Below are 27,908 nucleotides of genomic sequence, written 5' to 3' on the forward strand. Positions count from 1 at the left end.
TTCTGAAGGACAAATCTATCAGCAACTGTTAGGCAGGTAGACACAAGCATCACCACCTCTTACTTTGACGAGATCTTTCCATTGGGACCTGCCTGGTACTTCTTCCAAGAGACCAGACATGAGAAGGGTTGTGGGCTCAATGGACTCCTCGTCTTACCCAGTTGGATACATCTTATGTAAATGCTGGGAATTTTTGAGATTACCAAAAATAATCCTGTTTTAAAAAACTTTTAAGAGAACAATTTTCATCCTAAAAGAGTAGGGGAAAACTGTACAGAATTCTACATCTAACCACTAGAGGGCAGTATAATGCTAAGAAAAAATATAACCTTAGAAATCAGTAATTGTTCACATTTAAAAATCCTAAAATGAAGACAGCTAGATTGAATAGTAAGAGTTTGTTATGCACATCTTACTTTTATATAGCGGTGAAACACTAATTAACACCTGTGCAATATAAACAGACAGGGCTACATTTTCAAAGCTGAGTCAGGATCTACGCAAGCACTGTAAGTAGTAAAGGGGAGATTGGCTGAATGTGCTGTTTCCTAAAGCTAGGTGCATAAATGTAGCTACCTGAGAAAGGGTAAATTAGGCCTTACCTGCTAATTTGCTTTCCTTTAGTCCCTCCGGACCGGCCCAGAATGTGACTGATGGGTTGTGCACGCCTTCCAGCAGGTGGAGACTGAGAAAAAAACTGTGACTCTAGCGAGCCAATAAGAGCCCTTGCCAGCTAGAGAAAGATCCAGTAATAAAGTACCAAAGTAGAAGTAAACCGAAAGAAGAAATAAATGGTCTGTGCATCCAAAAACCTGAGCAGCTACCAGCACACTGCCAACATAGGGTGAGTGCCTGCAAACATATTGTGTCCAAAGATATGCCCCTCCTGCATATCAGGATACTTAAAGATCCAGAAAAGGTATTTTTATTGTTTTGTTTTTTTTTTATAAAGAAATAACTACAAACACCAGCAACACAGCTCTGAATAAAGAAATATCTTCCAACTTTTGAAACAGAAAATACCTGAAGGGAGGGATCTGGGCCAGTCCGGAGGGACTAAAGGAGAGCAAATTAGCAGGTAAGGCCTAATTTACCCTTCCTTAGCGTCCCTCCGGACCGGCCCAGAATGTGACTGATGGAAAGTGACAAAGCAGTTAAATTATGGGAGGGACCGTAGCAGCCCCGCCATCAAGACATGTGCCCCGAAAACAACTTGCTGACGACTCAGAACGTCCAAGCGATAGTGCTTAGAAAAAGAATGCAAAGACGACCAAGTCGCCACCCTACAAATGTCCTCTGGAGGCACCAGACAACGCTCTGCCCAAGAAGCTGCCTGACCTCTTGTAGAGCGACCCTTAACATGCTCTGGAACAGTCTTCCCGGAAAGAAGGTAAGCTGAGGCAATCATCTCTTTAAGCCACCGAGAAATAGTGGCCTTAGAAGCCATAAATCCTTTGCATGAACCTCTGATCAGAATAAACAAACGATCGGATCGTCGAATCTCATCTGTAGACTTGAGATACTGCTGCAACATCCATTTGACATCTAAATGCTTCAAACGACGCTGCTCCTCTGAACCGGCAAATGAGCCTAACACAGGCAATACGACCAGCTGAGATACATGAAAAGAAGTGACAACCTTAGGAAGAAAGGAAGGAACTGGTTGCAAAACTACCCGATCAGGACAGAACTCCAAAACTGGAGATCTACACGACAGCGCCTTCAACTCTGAAACTTGCCTAGCCGAAGCTACGGCCACGAAAAACACTGTCTTCAGAGTCAAGTCTTTTAAAGAACAAGACGACAAAGGCTCGAAGGGAGGCTTGGTAAGAACCGAAAGCACTAAATTCAGATCCCAACGAGGAAAGGAACATTGAGACGGGGAACGAAGGAGATTAACCTCCTTCAAAAAATGGAGTACATCCGGATGAGTAGCTAGAGATTTCCCTTGGACACGGCCACAAAAACATGCCAGAGCTGCAATATGCACTTTAAGAGAAGCCAAAGCAAGACCTTTGTCATAACCACATTGCAAAAAATCAAAAATTTGCGGAACCAAAGCCCGAAAAGGAGATAAACCAAACTCCTTACACCAAGCCTCGAAAATCCGCCAGGTCCAAACATAATTCAAAGAGGTAGAACGGCAACGCGAGCGAAGCATAGTAGCGATGGCCTTAGCGGAATAACCCTTCTTAGTCAGCTTAGCCCTCTCAAGAGCCAAGCCGTAAGACAGAATCGGCCCAGATCTGGATGAACCACCGGGCCCTGCGTCAACAGATCTTGAGTGACCGGAAGTCTGAAGGGAACATCTACCAGAAGATGTCGTAGGTCGGCGTACCATGGTCTGCGAGGCCAATCCGGTGCTCCCAAAATCAGACATCCCCTGTGAGTCTCGACCTTCTGAAGAAGACGCCCTATCAGAGGCCATGGAGGAAAAGCAGACCAGCTGGCCAGGATTGCAGAAGTGCATCTACGCCCTGCGCTTTGGGATCCTTGCGATGACTGAAGAACAGAGGAAGTTTTGCATTGAGAATGGAGGCAAACAAGTCCATCCTGGGACACCCCCAATGATTGGCCAGTTGCCGAAACGCTGCTTCGCTTACAGACCACTCTCCAGGATCTAGCAAGTGACGACTGAGAAAGTATGCTTGAACATTTAGGACCCCTGCCACGTGAGCCGCTGATAGTGCCACTAGATGGGTCTCTGTCCACTGAAACAGTAGCGACGCCTCTCACTCTAATGGTAGGCTCCTCGTCCCTTCTTGCCGATTGATATACGCTACCGTGGTGGCATTGTCTGACATCACCCGAACTGCCTCGCCTTTTACTAGATGAAGAAACCCCTGGAGCGCCAGGCGAATTTCTCTGGTCTCTAACAGGTTGATCAAGCAAGCTTTCTCTTGAAGAGACCAGAGAAACTGAGCATACTATCCCTGACAGTGAGCTCCCCAGCCTTGGAGACTGGCATCTGTTGTCACAATTCTCCAGCTGGGCTGGTCTAGAGGCATACCTTTGGTCAGATTGGCCTCTCGAAGCCACCATCAAAGACTGGTCTTCACTTGGAGCGAAAGTGGTAATCTCTGATGAAGAGAATCTGTCTGCGACGACCATCTCGATAGAAGTGACCTTTGGAGAGTCCTCATGTGAGCCCTGGCCCAGGGCACTGCCTCGATCATTGCCGCCATGGACCCCAAAACCTGTAGGTAGTCCCTTGCCGACGGTCTCAAGGTCTGTAAGAACTGACGAATCTGAGACTGCAGCTTGAGGACACAGGCCGGCGGAAGAAACACACGGGCCTGCCTCATGTTGAACAGGACTCCCAGATACTCCACAACTACTACGACCATGACTTGGTGAACATACGAGGAGTGGTCACAAGCCCAAAGGAATAGCCTGAAACTGAAAGTGCTGACCTAGCACTGCAAAACGGAGGAAACGTTGATGTGCAGGATGAATAGGAATATGGAAATATGCTTCTGTAAGATCGAGAGAAGTTAGAAACTCCCCGGACCGAACCGCAACAATGACCAACCGCAACGTCTCCATACGAAACGATGGCACCTTGAGAGCACGATTGACTGCTTTGAGATCTAAAATCGGCCAGAAAGAGTCCTCTTTCTTGGGTACAAAATAAGTACCTGTAAACTGCTTTGAGTGTAGTTGCAAAATACCACAGAAAGGCAGTATATCAAGTCCCATTTCCCTTCCCAGAAAATAAATAGAGTAACGGCCTTGACGCTGTTCCGTCAAAGGAACTGGACAAATGGCTCGCAGGTCTAGAAGTCTGCAAAGAGTTTCTCTTACAGCTCTGACCTTGATGCGAGAATGGCAAGGAGATTGTAGGAAAGCGTCTGACAAAGGATGAGCAAACTCTAAGGCGTACCCGTCTCGAATAACCTCTATAACCCACTGGTCTGAAGTAATCTGGGCCCACCTCCCCTGAAATTGTGCCAACCGAGCACCTATTTGGACAAGAGGCTCGGCCCGCAAACCTTCATTGCTGAGGATGGGAGGAGGACAAAAATGAATTTCCTGCTTCCCAACCTCCTCTACGACCTCCCCGAAAGGACTGAGTCCTTTGGAAAAACCTGGAGCGTTGAACCAGAAATACTCTGCCCGGTCAATAACGACAAAAATCATGGCCTCTACCATGACCAGCACCTCTGGGACGATCCTTAGGCAACCTCGGAACCTTAGCTTCACCAAGGCTATGTACCAACTTGTCTAATTCCTCACCAAACAGAAAAGAACCCTTAAAGGGAAATTTACTAAGCTTGGACTTAGAAGCCGCATCTGCCGGCCAACCACACAGCCAAAGAGACCAACGGGCCGCAACGGAAAGAGCCATAGACTTAGAAGAAGCTCGAAGCAAATCATAAAGAGCATCCGCCAAAAAAACCAAGCCCATTTCTATCTTTGCCACTTCAGCATCTACAGTTGAAAGGTCATCTGAAGTACGATCCAAAACTCTTTCTGACCAGCGAAAACAAGCTAAGGACCCACAAATCGTAGCTTGTACTGCCAGAGCAGAACCATCAAAGGAATTCTTAAGTTAGGATTTAATACGGCGATCCTGGGTATCTTGCAGAGCCGTTCCACCGTCCAAGGGCACAGTGTTCCACTTGGTAACCGCAGACACTACTGCATCTACTACTGGAGGGCACAAAAGCTCTTTATTCGAGTCAGGAACCGGATAAAGCCTAACCATAGATCCAGCAAGCCGAAAAGCAGAATCAGGAACCTCCCACTGAGCCTGAATAATATCCCTAATATCCTGATGCATAGGAAAAGATCTACCTGCCCTGCGAATACCCTTAACCAGTAAATCTACCTTTCTGGGTTCCATCACTTGGACATCTTGGTCATCAAAATGCAGAGTAGAAGAAACCTGCGAAAAAAGCTCCTGCAGGTCATCTTTATCAAAACTCCTTACCACCAAAGCATCCTCCCCCACAGAAAGAGCTTCTACTCCATCCTCTGAGTGATCAAGATCCTCAGCAAATTGCTCCTCACGAAACCATGCTTCCTCTTCCAAAGATGGAAGTTCCTGAACAGGGGTAAAAGAAAAATCCTCTTCTGTCTCTTCATAGTGTCTGACCCGCTTTGTAGCCATAGAAGAGCTCTCCAGAGATTTTGTGCCTGGAGGGTTCCCAGGAGTAGCTTTGTGTAGCAAAAAGGCTTGGTACATCTGTACCACAAATTCAGGAGGAAAAACTCCCTCACCCGCTGACAAAACGAGAGATTGAATAGCGGGCAGAGGCACAGCACTCAAAGCGAAGCATCCAAGATGGCGGCGCTTCCCGCCGAAACCATCACCGGGAGCGAGAGAGACCTGACCGCCACTGAAACACCCGAATCGCACCGCCCAGCCGACGGCGCCAACAATTTCACAGTCCCAGCACTCTGCTCCACTAACACCTTTGCAGTGGTGCAAAATTTACAAACACCGCTGCAACCAAGCCCCCGCTGCTGACAGATGGAACAGCGACAACGTTTTTCCGACTTCGCTGTCAGCTGTTCAAAAAACCCGACGAAAACGAAAGGCACCAAAGAAACAGAGAAAGAAAGTAGGAGCTGCCCTGCTCGCCAAATCAAATAACAACGTCTCTCTCTCTCTTTTTTTTTTTTTTTTTTAAGTAGCTGCCTCTCCCTGCCTCCAAAGCTCTTCCCCTGAAGAGCTTGAGGAAAACTGCTTTTTTTTCTTCAAATGTGAGCTTTTCAGCTGACTAAATTATATCGGGGAGGAAATGGGGGGAGGGACTCGGCCCCCCAAGTGTAGCACCCCTGAGGCGCTAAGAGACCCCCACGGGCCTCTGCCTCTCACAGAACCCAACAAACAGAGCTAGACAAAGAATCCCTTTAGAATAAGAGAAGTAAAGAGAAATAAAATATAGAACAGAAAAAGAATGAGACTGAAGGGCTCACCACCTTCCACCTGCTGGAGACTGAGATTACTGGATCTTTCTGTAGCTGGCAAGGGCTCTTATTGGCTCGCTAGAGTCACAGTTTTTTTCTCAGTCTCTACCTGCTGGAAGGCATGCACACCCCATCAGTCACATTCTGGGCCGGTCCAGAGGGACGCTAAGGAAAAGAGGTTTTCTGGGAGGGGAGGAGACATTTTATTGTTGTTGTTGGATTCTTGATATACTGCCTTTCTGTGGTACAGACCAATGAGGTTTAAATATTCTCTGCAGGTACTTTCACTGTCCCAGTGGGCTCACAATCTAAGTTTTGTACCTGGGACACGTGGCAAATCTATTTTACAACAGTTGTACACCTGTTCTGTCGGCTTTATGCCAGTTTTTATTTTTTGGATTCAATTTAGTGAACCATCACAGGAACACTGTGATTGCATACATTTTACTGTTGTTATTTTTAAATGAAGAGTACGGACTCAAAAGCCTTTTCATTCGGACTCAAAGCCTTTTCATTACATTTATGACTCCTGATGCAGGCATTTGCCGAAACACAGCTTTCAATAAACTTTTGATGCGTCCCAACTTTGAAGGCTCATCATGCTTCTTCTGTGCATCTTTGCCATTTGTACTATGGATTCCCTCTCTTTGGCCAGTTCGAATCTATCCGTAGAACATGTATTTTCCAGAATGAATGCACATAGCCAACATTTCAATACTGAATGGCGCTTAAGCTATCATCACATGGCTACATTTCCCCATATTCAGACAGAAAATATAAGGTTGCCTTCTGTTTAGAAACTGGGCTTTTTTCCTATAGGCATAAGAAGCTTGTGCCTAATTTAACAGTTTGGCACACTAACACACAAATAAGATATCCATAAGCCATCAATTCTCTGTGGCAGCCTGAGGGAAGGGTTTGTAGCAAGGTACATGGAACTCTGTGACCAAAATCTTAAAATTTGACAAAGGTAAAATGTGCCCGTACAAAAGAAAATGTCTCTCTTACTACGATACTGAAAATGTGTTACTTATCCCTGGGGATAAGCAGTATAGAACCTTGATGTTTTTTGGGATCCTGCCAGGTACATGTGACCTACATTGGCCACTATTAGAAACAGGATACTGGGCTAGATAGACCCTTGGTTTGATCCACTAGGACATTTCTTTTGCTTTAATGAAAGCAACGTTATAGTTGCTCATTTCCAGGCATTCTGCCTGCTGAAGTTCAAATTATCTTAATTAAGCATTATCACTATTTGGGTGGCCACCTGGAAAGCTGTCTCTACCTGTGTCTGTTTAGACATTTGGGACTTGCATTGAATATGCCAATTAATGACCACTGAATTTCAAATCCTGTTTGCCTATCATCTGTTTCCTTTCTGATAAAGTGCATCATGATGATTTTTCTTATATGGAGAACCACAAAGGCGGCAAGCAATTCCCTTCTTATAAAGATGAATTGGTGTTTTCAGCTCTCCATTGGCAAGTTGTCTTCATAGGGTAATGGGAACTGGAAAACAGACAAAAATCTGGGCAGAACACGTCTACTTTACAAATTTTTAAAATCCCAGGAGTCAAACATGACGTCAATAAATTGATTTGAGACCATTTTACAGCTATAAAAGCAACTGAACATCTGGCTGATGCTTCCCTCACAATCCACCAGACTCTGATCCTAGAAAAAAGAAAGCTGCAGCTTCACAATCACATGTCTTATATCCACCCAGAGACTGTAGAAGGATATCCAGAAAAACAAAGGAAGGAGTTTAAATGAAAAAGGGGGAGCATTAGAGTAGAAGGCATGAAGACAGGCAGAGAAGATGCATGCAGCTGGAAGATGACTTACTGGAAAGAGGGTGGCCGTGAGTCCCCGATGCCTCCTGTTCTTTCAATGGGGGGTGGGAGATCTGTATGGCTTTCTGTACACTGAGATACAGCATCTGAATGTGAACTTTCTGCCAATACCAGCTGAAAAAGAAATCAGGGAACAAAAGAGTACTTGATCAGAACCTGAACCACTGCACCGCACTTCTGAAAGCTGCCAAATATAAAGACTAGTGCAAGGGTATTATGCCCCCTAGGCAAACCTTCAACTTCAGGCCCTCTCAATTAAATACTTGAGGCCCTTACACCCTCCCCCACCCCCCACCCCCACACACACACATACACACACACACACCAGGCTTTAATAATTAAATTCAGCAATCATGTTCACTCAAATACCATCCTTTTCAGAATAATCATATAAAAGCACATAATTAGACACATCAGGTCAAGTTTCAGTGGTCCCGGATAAAATGGGATAAATTCAAGAAAGGTTGCCAAATGTTAGACACCAAATGTGTGGGTGCTAAGTAGCGATTCAATAATTGGGGTTCCACACAGAATTGCCTTTACGGAATACCAGCGTAAGTCTGCATTTTCACACCAAACTTTAAGCACCAGCACTTACATCAACACAAAGGCAGGTGTAAAATGCTAGCACCCAAGTACCAGAAGTTAGGCATGTAAATGACAGTGTTCCATAACATCACACCTAATTCCTTGGCATGCCCCTCCCAGGTCCATGCCCACCCCCCTTGGAGTTTTGCAACATTGTAATTAGGCAGTTTATAGGATAGGGGATATAAGCATAACTATAAATTATTGCCAATAACTGCTTAAGGCCAATCACTGGTACTTATTGCCAATTAAATACTGATTTAGCACCAGTTAACTAATTAGGTTACACATGTGAGTGGAGGAGTGGCCTAGTGGTTAGAGTGGTGGACTTTGGTCTTGGGGAACTGGGTTCGATTCCCACTGCAGGCACAGGCAGCTCCTTGTGACTCTGGGCAAGTCACTTAACCCTCCATTGCCCCAGGTACAAATAAGTACCTGTATATAATATGTAAGCCGCATTGAACCTGCTATGAGTGGGAAAGCGCGGGGTACAAATGTAAGAAAAAAAACCCTATTCTATAAATGCATGCTCAATTGCGTACCTAACTTTGGGTGTCATTTATAGAATTTGAAGGTAAATCCTTTTAAAGTCATGTGGCTTTTCAGCAGCATTATCAATCCAAGTGACACAGCTGAAAATGCATATATAAAGTTATTTTTACCATTTACGCATTTAGAGATAAACACATGTCATCCTGTCACCAGCTGAAATTCACGGCTGAACAAGATAGCTTTGAATGCCACCCTTAGCCTGCCCCAGACTTCGTCCCCAATTTTAAGTGGGTAACTTTGAACATTTAACAATTTTAATGGCCACAATTATCCACATAAATGGTTAAAAAATGTTTAAATAAGCAATTATACAGTCAGTGCTGCCCCTGACCAGGTAAGTGCTTCAGAATATCTACCAGCATGTTTTTTAAATATTAAAACTTTATTTCGTATGCATATACAGATGGTGAGGGCAATTTCCAAAAATCACGTGGCCCAGTAAATTGGCTATTTGAAAACTGCTCTCTCTCTCACTGGGGGGGGGGGGGGGGGGGGGGTAAGAATATGCACTGATGATTTTTTGACTTTGTGTGGGTGTCAGAATCCACTATTTTGCTTTCACTGCAGCTTCTCTTTTCTGCACCAACCTCCCTCCCAGTGTGCCCTAATACTTCAGATTCTTGTTTATTCACTTGTTATCGCAAGTTTAGATTACAGTAATAGCTTTCTCTATGGATATTCAACAACTCCAACGAGTATAAAATATGGCAGCTAAACTCATAACAAGCTTCATGAAAATTTGACCACGTAACCCCTCTACTACGTGAGGAATACTGGCTACCAGTATCCCATACATTAACTTAATAAAGTAATAATAATTGTACATGAAGTTCATTATTCTGGATCCCCATCCTATCTTTTTTGATCACTAATTCCATACTGCCAGGTCAGAAGTCTTCGGTCTTCTGAATCAAAGTTTGTTCAAAGATCTTTAACGTTACCTACCCCGTGGAATGCTCTTCCCATTTTCTTAAGGACAGAACAATTTTTTGGAAAATTTTAAGGCCAATTTAAAAAACTTTTTATTCATTGATGCTTTCTCCTCTAACGAGGCTCCCCTGCAGAGGGGACAATCTGACAAATCTATCGGTCTGATGTGCTTTTATACTTTTTACTATGTCCTACTGTTCCTTTCCTGATTAACAATGGAGTTCCTTCTGTATTTCAAGGAAATTTTTAATCATTGTAAACCATTTGGAAAGTTTTTCTCATAAGTGGTATATCAAGCTTTTAATAAATTTGAAATTAAGCAGAATCTAGCACTTGCTGCATACAATATGGCACAAGGACCAAGAAGCAGAAGAAGTGGCCATTCACACAGTCAGCCTGCAAAGAGGTGGGATAAGGTGGGATACAAATGCAACAAACAAACAAATAAATAAATAAATAATCACAGGGGGATGAAAACAAGGAGGAGAGTGGCTGCACATTGGGCCACACTTTCTTCCTCTGTACGCTATACCTGACTGCTGATTTGACCTGTGCTGCTATAATCAACTGTTTGGTGTAGGGCAGCAGAAGAGAAGGGCAGGCCTGATGTGTAGCATTCTCTTTCTGGTCTTGATCAGTGTAGGGGAGGAACCACAGGGATTAGGAGGGAGTGAGGTTTCACTAGGGGAAGCAAAGAGATGGAGAGCAAGCATGGGAATGCAGAGAAAGATCTGAAGGGGTCCTACTGGAAGGCTACGAGAGACAGAACTGTGCCCACAGAGAGGGAGTGGGGGTCTTGTTGGAGGGTGGCAGGGAAAGCTAGAGGTGTTGCTGAACAGAAGGGACAGAGAGAACGTTTACAGTGTGTGTATCAATTAAGTTTTAAGCCTTCCCCTCTTTTCCTATGACCTGCAAAGACTTCAACACAATTTCTCTTTTATTGTTATCAAAATTAGTCAATTCTATCTCTGATGTGGCATCCCTTTGTCCAAAACCTCTCAGAATCCCCCTCAGCAGGATGGAAGATTTGAAAATATTAAGGATCAAAACAAAGCCAATAATCTACCTTCAAAACTAAACTGACAGGTGCTACTTTGTAAACACACAACTATTAAAATTGAGGAGTGGGGGACAGTGCAAATATATATCAAAACATAACCAACCCTACCAATTTATCCAAATCTTAACATAGGGTTTAACAATTATCAAATATTAATCATTAACCATTGTGGAGGAAAAACACCTCAGAATTATAGTCAAAGACTGCTTTGTGCTTCCTCAAATTCCATCACCAGCATAAAAAACCTCTACCTCTCTGTAACAGTCTGACTAATGGTGTAACCTTCTAAAGACTAAGGGTGTCCCCCCCATTTGTTGCCCTCACCCCATCCATCACCTACAAAATCCTTCTAAGAAATTTGATGCAATGACGACTCATGGCATGGGAGATTCAGGATGGAGGGTGGAGTTCAGTGAGAGAAGATTAAGGGGTCAGCTGAGGTGGGAGAGAACTACCCTTCTTCTCCTTCCCTACCTCTGTCCTAAACATAGGCACACCTTGAGCAGTCAACTCTTCCCAATAAGCATCCTCCTGTCTCCACCAGTCGCTGTTATAAGCCTGTCTAGTTGTGCTGTCCTGAGAACCTGCAATGCAGAACCGCTATAATGAGAATGTTCCAACTCTATGGAACTCTCTGCCACAAAAGATCAGACTAGCTCCATATCTCCCAATTTTTAGAAAACTACTAAAACCTGTCTTTTTGCATCAGCCTACAGTCCTCAACCATAATCTGCATTTCCTATTAATCTCTCTGACATATGGGAAATCACCCTACACACCAAATGTCACTGTGACCTAGCCATAGTGACCATCCCCTTTGCCATCTTCTCTCTTTTCCTCCCCCTCACTGTATAGCAAGGCTTCCCCCTTTAGCAGCAATCTCTCTCTTGCTTTCTTTGACTGTACACACTCTCTAACTACACATTGGGAATCTCTGAAGTAATACTTCTTTGCTTCCTGTCCAGTGTTGCCAGGTGGAAAATTTTTTTCCCACCCAATCCAGCGTAAAAACAGCCCAAAACCCGCCCAAACTCAAACCCCGCCCCTGACACCCCCCCCCCCGCGTCATCACCCCCGCCCCCGCCGTCATCACCCCCGCCGTCACCGGCCCCGCCTCCGCCATCACCGGCCCCGCCTCCCCCGTCATCGGCCCCGCCTCCCCCGTCATCGGCCCCGCCCAAAACGTCACTAACCCCGCCCAAAACGTCATCAAACCCCGCCCAAAACGTCACTAACCCCGCCCCCCGCGGCTGAAAAAACCGCCCGAAAAACCGCGGAAAAGAAAAAAAAGAAGCCCAAAAAACCGCGACCCACCGCGGGCAAAAATTTCCCGTGGCGGGTCGCGGAAAATCGCCCAATTGGGCGGTAAAACCGCCCACCTGGCAACACTGTTCCTGTCTATCCACCTGAACTGAACATCCCCTCCTTCCCCTCCCCCCCTTCTTCCCCCTCCCTTAAAAAAGGAGAGAGGTAGGAAAGAGAGTAAAGATTTGTTTGATTTTGTATAAATAACTATTTCACTTTAGGATTTAGTACCATACTCCTTTAAATGATTTTAGAACTTTAGGTGACTATCCCTTTAAGTGACTCTTAGGCAGATAGAGAATAGCTGCCCTGCACTATTCTACAGGATGTGACATCACGTGTTTCAGGCAAAAGATTCATTAAATTACAACCTAGCAGCCATCTTTGCCAGGGACTAGCGAGCAGGAAGTTTGTTCCTGAGTGATTACTTCTGGCAAGTACTCCTGTTTCAATGACTTCTTAATAATTTTATCTTTTAGAATCCAGTGTTTTTCACTTATTGCACAGTTTGAATAGACTTGAGTTTGGTCTTCTACTGAGCTATGTTTACTTTGTAGGTATCACATTTTTTAGATATCATGTTTTTGATTTAACATTTTATCTTTTTTCAAGGTTACTCACACCTTGATACAGCACTTCTCTAGCGAAAATATGGCCACAGTCAGCATGCTGAACCAATGACTCACACATTTCCCTGAACTCGCACTTGAAAACTAAGTTTGGATTTGATTCTTTCATGTTTTATTTGGATCCCTCATATACTCTGTGGAGATAGCATTTATGTATCTAAGGGTTTTTTTGCCTATGATTAAAAATATACCCAACATTTACATACCTAAAAACTCCACCCTTGTTATTAACCTATAGCTATTGGGTTGGCGGTTGGGCTTGAATCAGAGGTTTCCCCCTTACCCTTTCAAACAATACAAATGCACCTCACAGAGTTATAGTTGTTGTGTTCTTTTGAGAGTTTTCTTTTGCCAATCTTCTTGGGGAGGACAGGGACCGAACAAAGGGGACTCCCAGTTCGTCACTTGAATGTCCTGTAAAATCTCATGAAGTGAACCGTCACAGTCTCTCTAGGAGGACTGTCGTAGTCCAGGGCCTTGAACATCTTAGCCTGGGCTCCACTTTCAAATGAATTGGGATGGCAGCTGCCATCTCCTTCACAAAAGAGGGGAAGGAAAGGCTCTCAGGTGGAGACTTCCTCCTTTCCTGAGGGATCAGATGGGATGCCATAGGACTCCTCCTCTGAGAAGTACCGTGGGATCCTCTTCTGAGTCCCATAAGCATTCCTCATTGGTGTCAGTCAAGATCTCTTCGTGGGAGGGCTGAGACCAATCCTGCCTCAACGAAGAGGTACCATGACCGCGAGAGGGGTGTCGAGGTATTGGCTACAGTCTCGACTCCAGCAAAGTTTCCTCCACCGACATCAAGGGTGTTCCAACACGGGTAGCAATCAATGCAGAGACCGCAAGCGCCATCGACGTCAGAGACCTCACCACAGGCTGATGGACATGGGGGAATGTAGCAAGAGGCATGGTTGGCACAAGCACCCCAGATGCCCATGCACTTTGCAAGTACCCCACCAACAGCTCAGGGAGCAAGACCTAGAGGCGCTCATCGACGGCCAACATCAGGAAAGGCTGGCGTACCGCTGTAGAAGCAGGCTGCTGAATCTGCGGGGTCGAAACGGGTTCCTGGTCCTGGCTGTGTGAAGACCTACGCATCAGCACCTCCTGTATGGAGGGGGAGCAGTCCTCTCAGCACCAACACTTCTCAGGGACCGGTGAAACCCTCGGTACCCTGGTGCTCCCGGCACCATGCGTCGAGAGAGATCGATGCCAATACTTCTTCCAGTGTCTGAGCCGACTGCCAAAGAGGACGACGTTTAGTCCTCTCGTTACCTCAGGGTCAGGTCCGACGCTGATTGGTCCCAGGTGGCCTGCATTGAGGCAGGTGGAGACCCACTCGATGCACGGTCACTCCCAGTGTGCAAGGGTCTCGCAACCATATGGACTGACGCACCCAATGTTGACACTGAAGACACTGATGCCAACACAGACGTAGAGGTTTCAGACCTGGCTCCAAAAATCTGTTCTCTCTGAGCCTCTCTGGCCAACTGTGTTCTCTTCTTCATACAAAGACTGAGAACACAGTTTGCAGGGGTATGATTAGGCCCCAAACACTAGACACCAAGAATGGTGTCTTTGCCAGAGATAGTCCTGTTGAACTGAATGCAGTGCTGGAAGCCACTGGTAACCTTCGATGACATGAAAAGAAAAACAGACGTGGCCAAATCAAACAATTCAATGGTACTAAAAAAGGGAACACCACCAGAAAAGAGAAGAGGGAACAACCCAGCCAGAGCTCAGGCCTAAATGTAACCTAGCTAGTGCAGTAAAACAAAGAAAAAAGGCAAAAAAATAATCTAATAAAAATACGGGGAAGGAATGAAATAAAGACAAACTATGATAGAGGTATTTATTATAAAAGAAAAGGGAAGGCACAAAAAGACCAAATGTCTGAACCAGCTGAAAAAAAGAGAACTGCTGGTCACGCGCTCTCACTTGTTACAAACTCCAGACCGGCAACGCGGACTCCAAGTTACCCATATGTGAGAATTATAGGCCTGCTTGTCCTCGGAGAATAATTATTACAGGAACCAATGCAGAGCCTTTCATTCAAATGAAAGCCTAAACTGCTTTATTGATTATAGAAACAACCCCTATTCCCACCCCCAAAGTTAACCCAGAAGATTCTTCAAAATTCTGCAGCAATTATGTGGCACATTTACATATATTTGTATATTAAGTCATGTACACTTTTTAAAACTGTATAAAATGTCATTTTGAGATTCATTTGGTCCTTCTACTGGGGGTGGGAAGTGGGACTTGAGCATTTCAAAGCTCACTGCAGTGTCTCTCCTTACCTCCCAAACTATGCACCAACTGATAAACTAGTTTTGCTCATAGCATCAGCCAATCTGTGTGTTCCACAAAATGTGCTGCACTATAATGGGCATCTTAGCGTTTAGTGCATGCTAAAAACACTAGCATGCCTTTGTAAAAGATCCCCTAAATAAATATTAAATATATAATATCAAATAATATTAAATAAAAATGTTTGTGTGTTCATAAGAGTTATTGGCAGTGTTCACAGATAAGTGTATGTATTTTACTTTATTCAAAAAATTTTAAATTTGTCTCTTCTAATAACTAAACTGGTGCCTCAGACCATCCTTTTTTTTTTTTTTAGTTCCAATATTTTTATTGTGTTTTATAAATGATAACAAATGGCTAAAATAAAGCAATTAGCCAGCTTAACAAGTTAACAGTAACAAGCATCAGCATACATGTTCAAGTTAGGGCAAGTCAGGGATTATTTCGATAACAGATCATAATCATAAGTCAAAGGAGTAATACATAATTTCAATTCTGACAAAGGTTATTAGGAAGTGGGTTTAGTAAAGGAGAAACAAAAAAGGAGGTGAAAACCCTCACGAAACCGTGGGATATAAAACAAAAAGTGAGGAGAATGGATGAGGATACCAACACTTGTATATTATTCACTTAAAATTAAAAAATAACAATGTACATGAAGATGACCCGACACGGAGACCATATTTTGTTGTACTTAACAAGTGAGTTATGTTTTTCAGCCGCAGCATATTCATATTTAGCTAAAATACACACAGAATTCCACCATGATAAATAAGTTACTTTGTCAAGATCTTTCCAACAAAAGAAAAGTGTTCTAAGGGCTTGATGTACCATTAAATCCAGTAATTGTGCTTGATATTTGTCTATTGATGATTGTAATATTAGTGATCCACATATAACTATATTATATGATAAAACATCTTGAATATTCAAGGTGGAAGATATTGTGTCCCATACAGAATTCCAATATTCTTGAATATATGGGCAAGAATAGATGATATGTTTAAGATTTCCAACATCTTTTTCACAGGTCCAGCATTTATTCACACTGTTTTTTGGTTTTATTGTGTTCAATTTGGCAAGTTTAGCAGGAGTCCATAGGGCTCTGTGTGCTAAGTAGAACATAGATTGTGAAATGGACGCTGATTTGGTGGTATGAGTAATTTTAAACCAAAATTTTTCCCAAGTTTTTTCATCTAGTTGGGCATTTAGATCGCATTCCCATGATTGCATGGTATTTGTCTCTTCTAATAACTAAACTGGTGCCTCAGACCATCCTAAACTTCAGCACTTTTGCTCCTTGTCCACTGCCTCGACAGCTTCTCTGGCCTTTTCAGTACCTCACTATTCAGCAGTGGAACCTCACAAACAGCCCAATCAATAAAAAGGAGCAGACATTATGATGTACAGGATGGGGGAGGGACACATACCCAGGACACCACTCTGCCGTTGAAGCATGGGAGCCTAGCGTTCTCGTCAGAGATTTCTTCCTTGACAACCCTGCAAAATAGAAGAGTGACAAAGAGAGAATCAATGCCTGTCAGCTGACACCACTGAAATGTTCTGAGAACTTGACAAGCCCATGAACTCTAATAGAAGCTGTATGTTCTGTATACAAAACCATAAGTCACAATGAGCACCACCTACCCATTCAAACACTGTCTTCACAATTGAGCCACCATTTCTGAAAATGTTTAGGCAGCTCCCTCCAAAACTTCCAAGTCTCAAAATTAATCCTGCTTCTGCTCATGACTTTGTGTGACCATGGACAAATCACTTTACTCTGTCCTGGTTCACCATTAAGTAATAATATGAATAGTTATAATGAAAATATTAACAGAGCTACTGAAACGGGGGGAGAGAAGGAACACACATATGGATCAGGGTCATAAGTCAGAGTCTCACATCAGAGGATGCACAATGCATTCCTCTAAAATGTTCGAATTGTTAAGTGCGAACTGGCCTGCTGGTTTGACGGAAATGTTGCATACTGCCATGCAGAAGGAGCTGGGTTCAGTTTACAGTTCAAGTCTTTTACTCCTCAGGTCCATTGAGGCTGGAGATACTGCAGAGACAGCATTTCACAGCCCCTGGAGAGGAAGAGACAGGAGTTATAAACACTGCACAATGCTGACACCTAGAGGCCATCTTTAGGGTCTGTGATTGCATATTCCCTGGAGCATGGCCCCCAGCCTAGGACAATTGCTACAAGGATTGGACTAAAATAAGTTGGCAGGAAACCTAAAACAGAGGAAAAATCTTGGGAAGTTGTATGTATACTATGTGAAGGCTCATTTAGCAGGAGGAAGCAGCTGGGTATTACATGCAGAGGTAGAAAAATAGCCAATACTTTTAGAAGTCAGAATAAAAACATTTCCCTGCATCTTATTTTTATTTGTCTCTCTTCCCTGTTTCTTGCCTCTCTTCCGTGCAGGAAGGGACATACCCAGCAGGACTTAGTGAAAGCAGCTCCTCCTGGGCCTGAGTCCTGACAGTGGCTCTCTTCTGGGTTCACATGCCAATTTTTGGACACACAGAATTTTCACCACTGTACTGGGATCTCAGTTTAGTGAAAGTCCAATTTGTAAACTACCCACCTAGCTGCAGAATCCAGAGGCAGTGGATATCTGCGCACTTTGAACAAATATTCTGAAAGTATGCACATACTAAGAGAAAAAGTACCAGCGTATCTGCACCTGTTTTTACCGAGGGTTTGCTCTATGCAAGCAAAATTATGTGCATTGGGTCCTCATGTGCTTCCTTTTACCCATTTATAGGGGCAGCTCTTTTCAACGAGCTCATTACTATGGGCTGTTTTATCTGCAGAATATCCCTGAGAATCACCCCCAGAGTGTCAATCAGTGCTGTCACTATTGGTTTATACTGCTTTAGCATCCCAGAGGTAGTGAGAATGGTCCTTGTACTTTGGGATGTAATATTGCTTTCCACTTGGCTTCAGAACTACCAGTCACAATTTCTCACTAAGAAAACCAGAACTACAAATTATGGATATGCTTCTCCCTCCCCCCAACAATTTTCAGAATTCTTTTCAGTTCATTTCACACATTCATCAAAATATTTTCATATGCACAGATGAACTTTATGTGCTTTAATTTGTAGGTTAACATGTTTAAAATCAATTTTATGCTCACTAAGGGGCCCTTTTACTAAAGGGCAGGTACAATAGGTTACCCTAAAACGCATTTTGCAGTGCTACGCCTGTTTACATGTACTACGTATGAATTAACTATTTTCTTAAAATATTTATTTATTTTACAGGGGGGGTGTAATGGGCATTCCCACATTATCCAACTAGCACGTTTGCATTAGCACATGCTAGCTAGATAATGCAAGGTTAACACGGGAGCAGTTAGTGCCTCCTAAATTGGAAGCAGTGAGTGCTCTTATGATATTTTTTTTTGCAGGTGCCACACACTAATGCAACATTAACACAAAAAAAAAAAGAAGAAAAAGCCCAACTTTAAGGCCGTGGTAAACAGGGTTTCATACACAGGAAAGCCCTGTGCTAGAATGATCGCCATCACGGTACTATGTAAGCCACATTGAACCTGCAAATAGGTGGGAAAATGTGGGATACAAATGCAACAAATAAATAAAACTGTCCAGATTTCACCGCACCTTATTAGAAGAGCTCCTAAATTTGTTTAAAGTTCACTAACAAATTGAACGTGTGCTGATACACAACCCTATTACAAACCCTGAGACACACAGTGCCAGTCAAAATTTTCCAAAAAACCACAAGCTATCCTAAGAGAACATAATTTGATTACACCAAACGAATCACATGAATATTTTTACTGCTGTAATTGTCTATTGCTTATGTCTGACTTATTCGTGCTGAAAACCGCCTTGAGTGAAATCCTTCAACAAGGCGGTAAATAAATCCTAATAAATAAATAATATTTTTTTTAAGAAGTAGTTCTAGCGTTGCAGTAGGATGCAAAATGCAAACTTTCCTCAGGTTTAATCTGATATTTAAATGTTCTCTTTAAGCACCAAGATTTTTAAAAATGCAGCGGTTTGGGGAAACACAATACTATCCCACTCTGGCAGTTCTGCTCTGTGCATGTTGCATTCTGTTGCAGTCTTAGAATCCTACAAATGTGTCTGAGCTTCTGACAAGCATCTTAGGGGTTCCTGGACGGTGTGAACTCATGATGTCAGACACTGGAATTTTATGATGACGGTGGGGAGAAATAAGGGTGCTCTCACTTTAAATTGACTGGGTGATGAACTGGTGTCTCTCCTGTACAGGATTTGCATAACGTTGGGGTTCTCTGTCAAGCTGACTTCTAATCTGCTCAGAAAATTATCAGAAATGTAGAGGAAGCCGCCTTGAGGCTTGGTGCTCCTCATTCATTACACTGCAGTTCTCTGTCATTTTAGCAAACCAACATCTGGCAGGCTCATCGTGGGAAAAGTTTGCAGCCTGGATCCCAAACCAAAATCTCTGGTTAGGGACTTGCCTCCCCCACTTCTCTTTCACACCCCTCAGAGACTGTGGTCAAGCATTTATCTCTCTACCTCCCCATTAATGTAATGTAACATTTATACCCCGCGCTTTCCCACTTATTAGCAGGCTTATTAACAAGTGAGCAATTGAAGATCTCCACCATGTTAACTTTATTACTCTCCTACATATCTTCACTGCATCACGCCCAGCCCATTACCAGTATGCCAAAGATCCAGGTTTAGGGCACAAACATGCCTCTCAAGACAGCAACTCATCTTTATATTCTGCACCATATCCTCAGAAAGAGATCCAGACAGTGATATAAAAAAAACAGCAAAACAAAGATAAAAATTATTCAGTCAATATTCAGCCTACAGCAGTCAGCGTTTTATTTACTTCCTTCTCCATTTAACCAACTGCAGAAACATAAACTATAAGACCATTTACACAGCAGGATTCAGTTACCTAGGCTCAAAATGGTGTAACCCAATACCAAAAGCCACGAGAAGAATCACAAACTATCTTCAGTTCAGAAAAGAACTGAAAACTTACCTCTTCAAAAATTTTTACAAATAACTACACAAGTTAACGACATCCTCTCCTCGTCCCAACTATAAAACACAATTGTAATCTCACCAAATGTAAATTGTAAGCCACTTTGAACCAAAACTTGTTTTTGGATAACAGTGGGATACAAAAATGCACAAAATAAATAAATAAATGCTGACAGCTGAGGGCAGAATTAGTCCTGGATATTCAGTGTCCAAGCAACTGCACTGAGTATCTGGGGCTAATTCAACAGTGTTAGCCGCCGGAGTTTATGTGGGACCCAGCCAATATTCAGCCAGGACCTAAAAAACAAACAAAAAAAAGTCAGGTGGTTCCCCCATACCACCTGGAGAAGTCCCTGGTGGTTTAAGAGGAAATTGGGCAGAAGCAATGCCCATTCACACCTGCCCATTGCTGGCCTGCAGTCCAAAATGGATGCCACGTCCATTAGAGGTCGCAGCAGCTATTACCTTCAAGTACCACAATACTCCAAGTACTGCAAGGCTGACACTAGAAGTCACAGCAGACATTTTGAACTGCAGGCTGGCACCAGGCAGAGGCAAGTAGACATTGTTATTGCCCAATTTCCTCCTAGACCACCAGGGACTTCTCCTATTGGTGTCTCTAACTTTTAGCGCGCCTATAATTTTAGCGCACGCTAAAAACGTGAGTGCATCTTAGTAAAAGGGGGCCATAATGCCTTATCTCACAGCTCTGACCTGGCCAGTGGTTTCATCTCCTCTGGCTTCATCAGGGAGCTATGCCAACAAACTCAGTCAGTCTCATGGGCCTGGGACCTTCAGAAAAAACACCGTCAATTTAGTTTGGGTATTAAATATTCATTATTTACTCCACTTTATGTAAACCATTATTTGTTTATGGGTAATACCAAAGACCTCTGGTTAGCATATATATTTTGGATCTGTTTTTCAGCAGCCAGCCTGAAGACATATGGAAGAGAGGGTGGATATCTAAAATGGACTTGTTCTGAGAACCCTACCCCCCCCCTCCCCATCCTGAAAGCACAGATTTAAACATGTCTCTCAGAATACACATACTTGCGAGTGTGTGAGCAAGGTGTGTGCTGATGAATCAGGCCCTGAGAATGGTGTGTTATCAAGATGTAGCCATGCATACCATGCTCTGTGCCTCTGTCCAAGAAAAGGATTTTAGTGCCAGCAGGCAAAATAATGACATACCTTTACAGAGGACGCAGTGCAAGGGTTAAGTACATAGACTGCTATCAAACCAGAGGAACTAGCAAAAGATATCCAGAGCTCTGACCCTGACCTGTCACCAACTTTACAATGGCAGCTTCAGTAAGCCAGTTCTGTGTGCAGGAGTTTGCACAGGTCTAATAATAAAATTACTCCATGTCACCACTCATCAGTGCAGTGTTTACACAAGTGTGCACAGTCTCTGTGAACTGAGGAGTGCCAATATTGGATGAAAAGTGCTTCTCATTCTATACAGATGAAGAGTGTATTTAAGGGATAATTCTTGTTGTGACATAATGTTAAAGTGTGTGGCTCCATTCAGTTGTTGTTATAGATGTGAATGAATTACACACCCGAAAAGGGGTTCTGGAAATATATTTTCCATTGTTTTAAGTTGAAGACACGCGATTTGTTACAAGGTTGAGTTGGGATTCGAAACAAGCAACAGTCTACACAACCTTTTGAGCTTTGAGACAAAGACGGGTGGGCAGGAAGAAACAGAGAGAGGGAGGGAAAGACAATTCCTTGTGCCTGTCATTATCTGAATTCCATTTAATGTTATAGCTATTAATTTGGGATTTCTGAGGCCGCTGTCTCTTTCCCTTCCTGGGTCCATATTTGTATTCTGTACACTATGGCTTAAACGTCAATGACTCTCAAACTCCTGCTTTCCCAGCGGTCTCTTGGTATTACTGTACAGCCACTAAAAGGCTCTGCGAAACAGCTCTTTCTAATTAAGAACTTATGAAGTAAGAAGCTGTGACCTCAGCTCTAAGACTCTGTGTTATCTTCTTCCCACTCCATCTCTTTGGGGACACCTGAGGATTTTGGTAAAAGGAGTCTGAAAGCCTCATCTCAGCTCCTTCCCAGCAGGCCCTCAACAGTGAACACATCATTGTGACTCTTTAAAAGAACACTACCATAGGGAGAAGAAGAACTAGAGGCAGGAACTTGATTACTGCCCTGTCTAATAAGTATGTGGCTGCTGGTGGGAGATCAATTCTTTTTTTAATTTTAGAAAAAAACTCTCCATACAATGAAGAAAAAATAGACAAAAAATGTTTTGTTCTAAAACAAACAAAAAAATACCATAAAGCTAAGATCACATTTTATCCAGTAGTCCACATCAAGGGAGAAAAAAAAATAAAAGGTCATCTGGACTAATCTCTCATCAATTACCACCAATAATTATACAGACTTTTATTCCTCTAAACAAAAATTCTTAACTTTCCCTCAACAAATTTGAACCATAGAAATTATAGGGGAACTTCCAGAAAAAAAATTAAAAACAAAAAAACAAAAAACATAAGAACATAAGAAAAGCCATACTGGGTCAGATTAATGGTCCATCAAGCCCAGTATCCTGTTTCCAACAGTGGCCAAGCCAGACAGAAACCCAGATAGTAGCAACATTCCATGCTACCAATCCCAGGGCAAGCAGTGGCTTCCCCATGTCTATCGAAAAGCAGACTTTTCCTCCAGGTACTTGTCAAAACCTTTTTTAAACCCAGATACGTTAACCAGTTACAACATCTTCTGGCAACAAGTTCCAGAGCTTAACTATGAGAGAAAATATATTTCCTCCTATTTGTTTTAAAAGTAGTTCCATATAACTTCATTGAGTGTCCCCTAGTCTTTGTAAAAAAGCAATTCACTTCTACTCGTTCTACACCACTCAGGATTTTGTAGAATTCAATCATATCTCCCCTCAGCTGTCTCTTTTCCAAGCTGAAGAGCCCTAACCTATTTAACCATTCCTCATATGAAAGGTGTTCCATCCCTTTTATCATTTTGGTCACTCTTCTTTTCTAATTCCGCTATATCTTTTTTTGAGATACAGTGACAAGAATTGAACGCAACACTCAAGGTAAGGTCGTACCATGGAGAGATACAGAGGGCTTTATAGTGCTCTTGGTCTTATTTGCTGTCTCTTTCCTATTAATTCCCAGCATCCCATTTGCTTTTTTGGTCGCCGCTGTACACTGGGCAGAAGATTTCAGCATATTGTCTACAAGGACACCTAGGGCACGATGATCAGTCTCCAGGTGCTGTTCCAAACAGCGCTGTAAAATTAGCGCTGAAACAGAACAGGGAAACAACACCCCAATGATCAAATTAATAGCATGTGAATTCTACAATTTCGTAATGTCTCCCTACAATTTTTCATAGTCTGCATGAATAGTTTTGTGTCATCTGTAAATTTAATCACCCCACTTATTGTTCCAATTACCAGATCATTATAAATATGTTAAATAGCACCAGTCCCAGTACAGATCCCTGCAGCACTCCACTATTCACCCTTCTCCATTGAGAAAAATGTTCACTTACTATTACTACTTAACATTTCTAAAGCGCTACCAGGGTTACGCAGCGCTGTACAATTTAACAAAGAAGGACAGTCCCTGCTCAAAGGAGCTTACAATCTAAAGGACAAAAAGTGCAGACAATCAAATTGGGACAGTCTAGATTTCCTGAATGGAGGAGTAATGGTTAGGTGCCATCACACCCTCTGTTTTCAGTCTAATAACCATTTCCTAAGGCACAACAGAACATTGCCTCCTATACCATGACTCTCTAATTTTCCCTGGAGTCTCTCACGAGGAGCCATGTCAAAAGCTTTCTGAAAATCAAGATAAAGTATATCAACTGATTCACCTTTATTGACATGTTTATTCACACCTTAAAGAAATGAAGCAAATTGATGAAGTAAGACTTCCCTCAACTGAATCCATGCTGACACTGTTCCATTAAACCATGTTTATCTATGCGTTCCATAATCTTATTCTTTATAATAGTTTCCACTATTTTGCCTGGCACCTAGGTCAGGCTTACCAGTCTGTAACCCCTGGAACCCTTTTTAAAAATCAGTGTTACATTGACCACCCTCCAATTTTCAGGTACTACAAACAATTTTAACAAATCACCAACAGCAGATCAGCAATTTCATGCTTGAGTTCTTTGAGTACCCTAGGATGCATGCCATCCAGTCCAGGTGATTTACTACTCTTTAATTTATCAATTTGGCTCAGTACATTTTCCAGGTTCACCGAGAGTTCCTACGCATCATCACCCTCGAAAACAACTTCTGGTACAGATAATCTCTTACATCTTCTTCTATAAAGACCACAGCAAAAAATTTATTCAGTCTCTCTGCTATGGCCTTATCCTCCCTGAGTGCCTTTTTGCTCCTTCATGATCTAACGGTCCCACAGATTCCCTCACAGGACTTCTGCTTCTGATGCACCTGAAAAAGCTGTTACTGTGAGTTCTTGCCTTTGCAGCAAGTTTGTCTTCCTACTCTCATTTAGCAGATGCTGTGCATCTAACTTGCCAGAGCTTATGTTGCTTCTTATTTTCTTCATTCGGGTCCTTTTTCCATTCTTTGTAGGATGTTCTTTTGGTTCTTTCACATCACCTTTTAACCATGCTGGCTGTCATTTGCTCTTTTTCCACCTTTGTAAATACATGTAATGCATCTGGTCTGGGATTCCATGATGGTATTTCTAAACAACGTCCATGCCTGATTTAAAGTCCTAACCTTTGCGACCGATCCTTTTAGCTTCTTTTTAACCATTTCCTCATTTTATCATAGTTGCCCTTTCAAAAATTAAACACTGCTACAGTAGATTTCCTTGGTGACTTCACTCCAGATATTAGCTCAAATTTCTAAGAAGCATTAAATGTATTGTACTGTTTTGGGATCTTGCCAGGTACTTGTGACCTGGATTGGCCACTGTTGGAAATAAGATACTGGGCTTGATGGACCTTCAGTCTGACCCAGTATGGCAATACTTATGTACTATTTGTAATCAAAGTATACTTTATTGATACACATATGCAGGGAGCCGACATGATCCGTGTTTTGGCGTATCACGACGCCTGCATCAGGGGTCAAATCAACAATTCTAAAGAAACAGAAATATTCAAATGTGTAAAAGTATAGAAACGGATTGAACATTTAGATATATCAATTGCATGTGAACCAAAAGTGAAAAAATTGTTACAATATAAATTAAATAAATGATAAAAACAAATAAACTGAAAACATGTAAAAATGATTACTAAGTAATGTGAATAAAACCTAAAAGGGTTATATAAATATTTATATTATTTATTTGTTGCATTTGTATCCCACATTTTCCCACCCATTTGCAGGCTCAATGTGGCTTGCATTGTTCCGCCATGGCTATCGCCATACCAGAATAAAAGATAAAATTAGTAATTACATAAGAACATGGTGTCATGTTCTCAAAACAGGAAACTGGGTTGTGAGCCCTTGGGCCACTGCCGAGGAGCAGCAGTGGCAGGCAAAACCACCCCCACACCAGAGGCAAGGCAAACCTCTGACAGAAGAATAAACCAAGGTTCAAGCTGGGTCAAGGCAGGCAGCAGACAGAAGCATAAACCAGGATACACGCAGGATTCAGGACAGGCAGCAAATCAGTAGCATAAACCAGGAAACAGGCAGAGTTCAGGGCTGGCAGCAAATCAGTAGCATAAACCGGGAAACAAGCAGAGTCTGGGCAGACAGCAGAATCAGACAAGAAACCAAACAAGGCAGGAGTGCAACAAGCACCAACATACCTGGGACCTTAGACGCAATGCAAAGGCAAAGGACTGCAGTCTCTAGGTGATTAATAAAGCCCATCCACACCTGAGACGCAGCTGCAGCAAATCTAACTAACTATGGAGGCTGTTCCCACAGGAGATCTCTAAGGACCAAATATGGGCTTCCTTCCTATCCTCGTTACTCCAAGATGGCTTCCTATGATATGATCTATCCAAGGTGGCTGTACCTCTTGAGCTATCCAAGATGGCTACCACTCTTGAGCCATCCAAGATGGCTGCCGCCCTTGAGCCAACCCAGCTGTCGGCTGCCAGAGATAGGAAACCGAAACAGATCTTCCCAAAGACAGAACTACTCCAGAAAGGATAGGCAGAAGCCAGCTCAGAAGCTGACCCCCAGACATCAGGTAGAGGCTGTGAGGGGTCACAACCACAGACGTGACATATGGGTAACATAATGGAGTAAAATATAAAGAGATCATAATTGGAATAACAGATAAAGCGGTAATGTTTTAGAGTTCATATGATGGATCGTTATGGTATGCTCTGTTGAAGAGGTAGGTCTTCAGTGATTTCCGAAAATTGATTAGGTCACACATTTTTTTCAAATCCAGTGGTAATGCATTCCAAAGCTGTGTACCTACGTAGGAAAAGCTGGATGCATGTATTAGTTTGTATTTTAGTCCTTTGCAGCTGGGGAAGTGGAGATTCAGGAATGTGCAAGATGATCTTTTAGAGTTCCTGGGTGGTAGGTCTATGAGGTCTGACATGTAGACCGGGGCATCTCCGTAGATAATTTTATGAATCGGGGTGCAAATCTTGAACGTAATACGTTCCCTGAGTGGACGCCAGTGTAGTTTTTCTCTAAGGGGTGGGGCACTTTCATATTTTGTTTTACCAAATATAAGTCTGGCTGCAGTGTTTTGGGCTGTTTGAAGTTTCTTGATGATTTGGTCTTTACAGCCAGCGTAGAGTGCATTGCATTGCAGTAGTCCACGTGCCTTAGCACCATTGCTTGTACCAGGCTGCGAAATATATCCCTTGGGAAAAAAGGTTTTAATCTTTTGAGTTTCCACATTGAGTGGAACATTTTCTTTGTAATTGATATTGTAAGAGAAATAAATGTATGAGATACATGTGGATAATGATAAAAATTATATGTGAGAAACTGTCAGTTATTGTGTTTTCCATGCCATTCGTCACCATCAAAACAGAACATAGCATGCTTATAACCATTACTCATTAGATTGGTTCTATTTATTCTCTTGGCTGACAGTTTCTCACATATAATTTTTATCATTATCCACATGTATCTCATACATTTATTTCTCTTACAATATCCAGCAGCACCAGTTCCAGAGGCAACCGGGGCCATAAGTATGGAATAGCCTGACATCTATTGCTCAGACTGATGACCCTAATTTGTCAGAGACACCAGCAGAGACCCTTCCAGATATGGATACTGATAAAAGACAGAGATATGCTTTTCAGGAAGCACAGCACTCTGACCCTGACCTGGAAGCCCTGAGGCAGAGGGGTGGTCAGCCAACCAATGAGACTGGTAAAAATTGTATCCTATGGAAAGGGGGCTTGTTGTACAGAGAGACTGATCCTGCAGATCCTAATAGGCCCTGGACAGCAGGCAAGCAACTTATAGTGCCCAGGGTATAGAGGAAACAACTTCTACAGATTGCACACGACATTCCACTAGCAGGACATCAGGGGTTGACACACATGCACTAGATTGACCCAGAACATCTATTGGCCGGAAGTATCTCGAGCCGTAGCTGACTTTCAAACCTGAGAAGCATGCCAAAGAGTGGGTAAGACCCAAGATCACACCCGAGCTTCCCTAATACCTTTACCTGTTATCAGTGAGCCTTTTGAGAGAATAACTCTGGATATAGCAGGGCCTCTAGCTATCCCTAGCCAGACTGGGAAAAGATATATATT

At 42.8% G+C, this 27,908-nt stretch overlaps 1 protein-coding gene across 3 annotated transcripts in view; it reads right to left on the reverse strand.

Moving 5' to 3' along the window:
• DVL1 (dishevelled segment polarity protein 1) overlaps positions 1–27,908 on the reverse strand; it is a 180,409-nt gene that overhangs the window by 102,426 nt on the left and 50,075 nt on the right. For all 3 annotated transcript variants that reach the window (XM_030222264.1, XM_030222263.1, XM_030222262.1), the window contains exons 2-3: positions 16,580–16,649; positions 7,765–7,886 (exon numbers count right to left, since the gene is read on the reverse strand). In XM_030222264.1, the coding sequence (XP_030078124.1) occupies positions 7,765–7,886; positions 16,580–16,649 (192 nt within the window). The remainder of the gene's footprint in view (positions 1–7,764; positions 7,887–16,579; positions 16,650–27,908) is intronic.

This window comes from Microcaecilia unicolor, chromosome 13 (assembly GCF_901765095.1).
Source record: "Microcaecilia unicolor chromosome 13, aMicUni1.1, whole genome shotgun sequence".
In the NCBI taxonomy this organism is placed as follows: domain Eukaryota; kingdom Metazoa; phylum Chordata; class Amphibia; order Gymnophiona; family Siphonopidae; genus Microcaecilia; species Microcaecilia unicolor.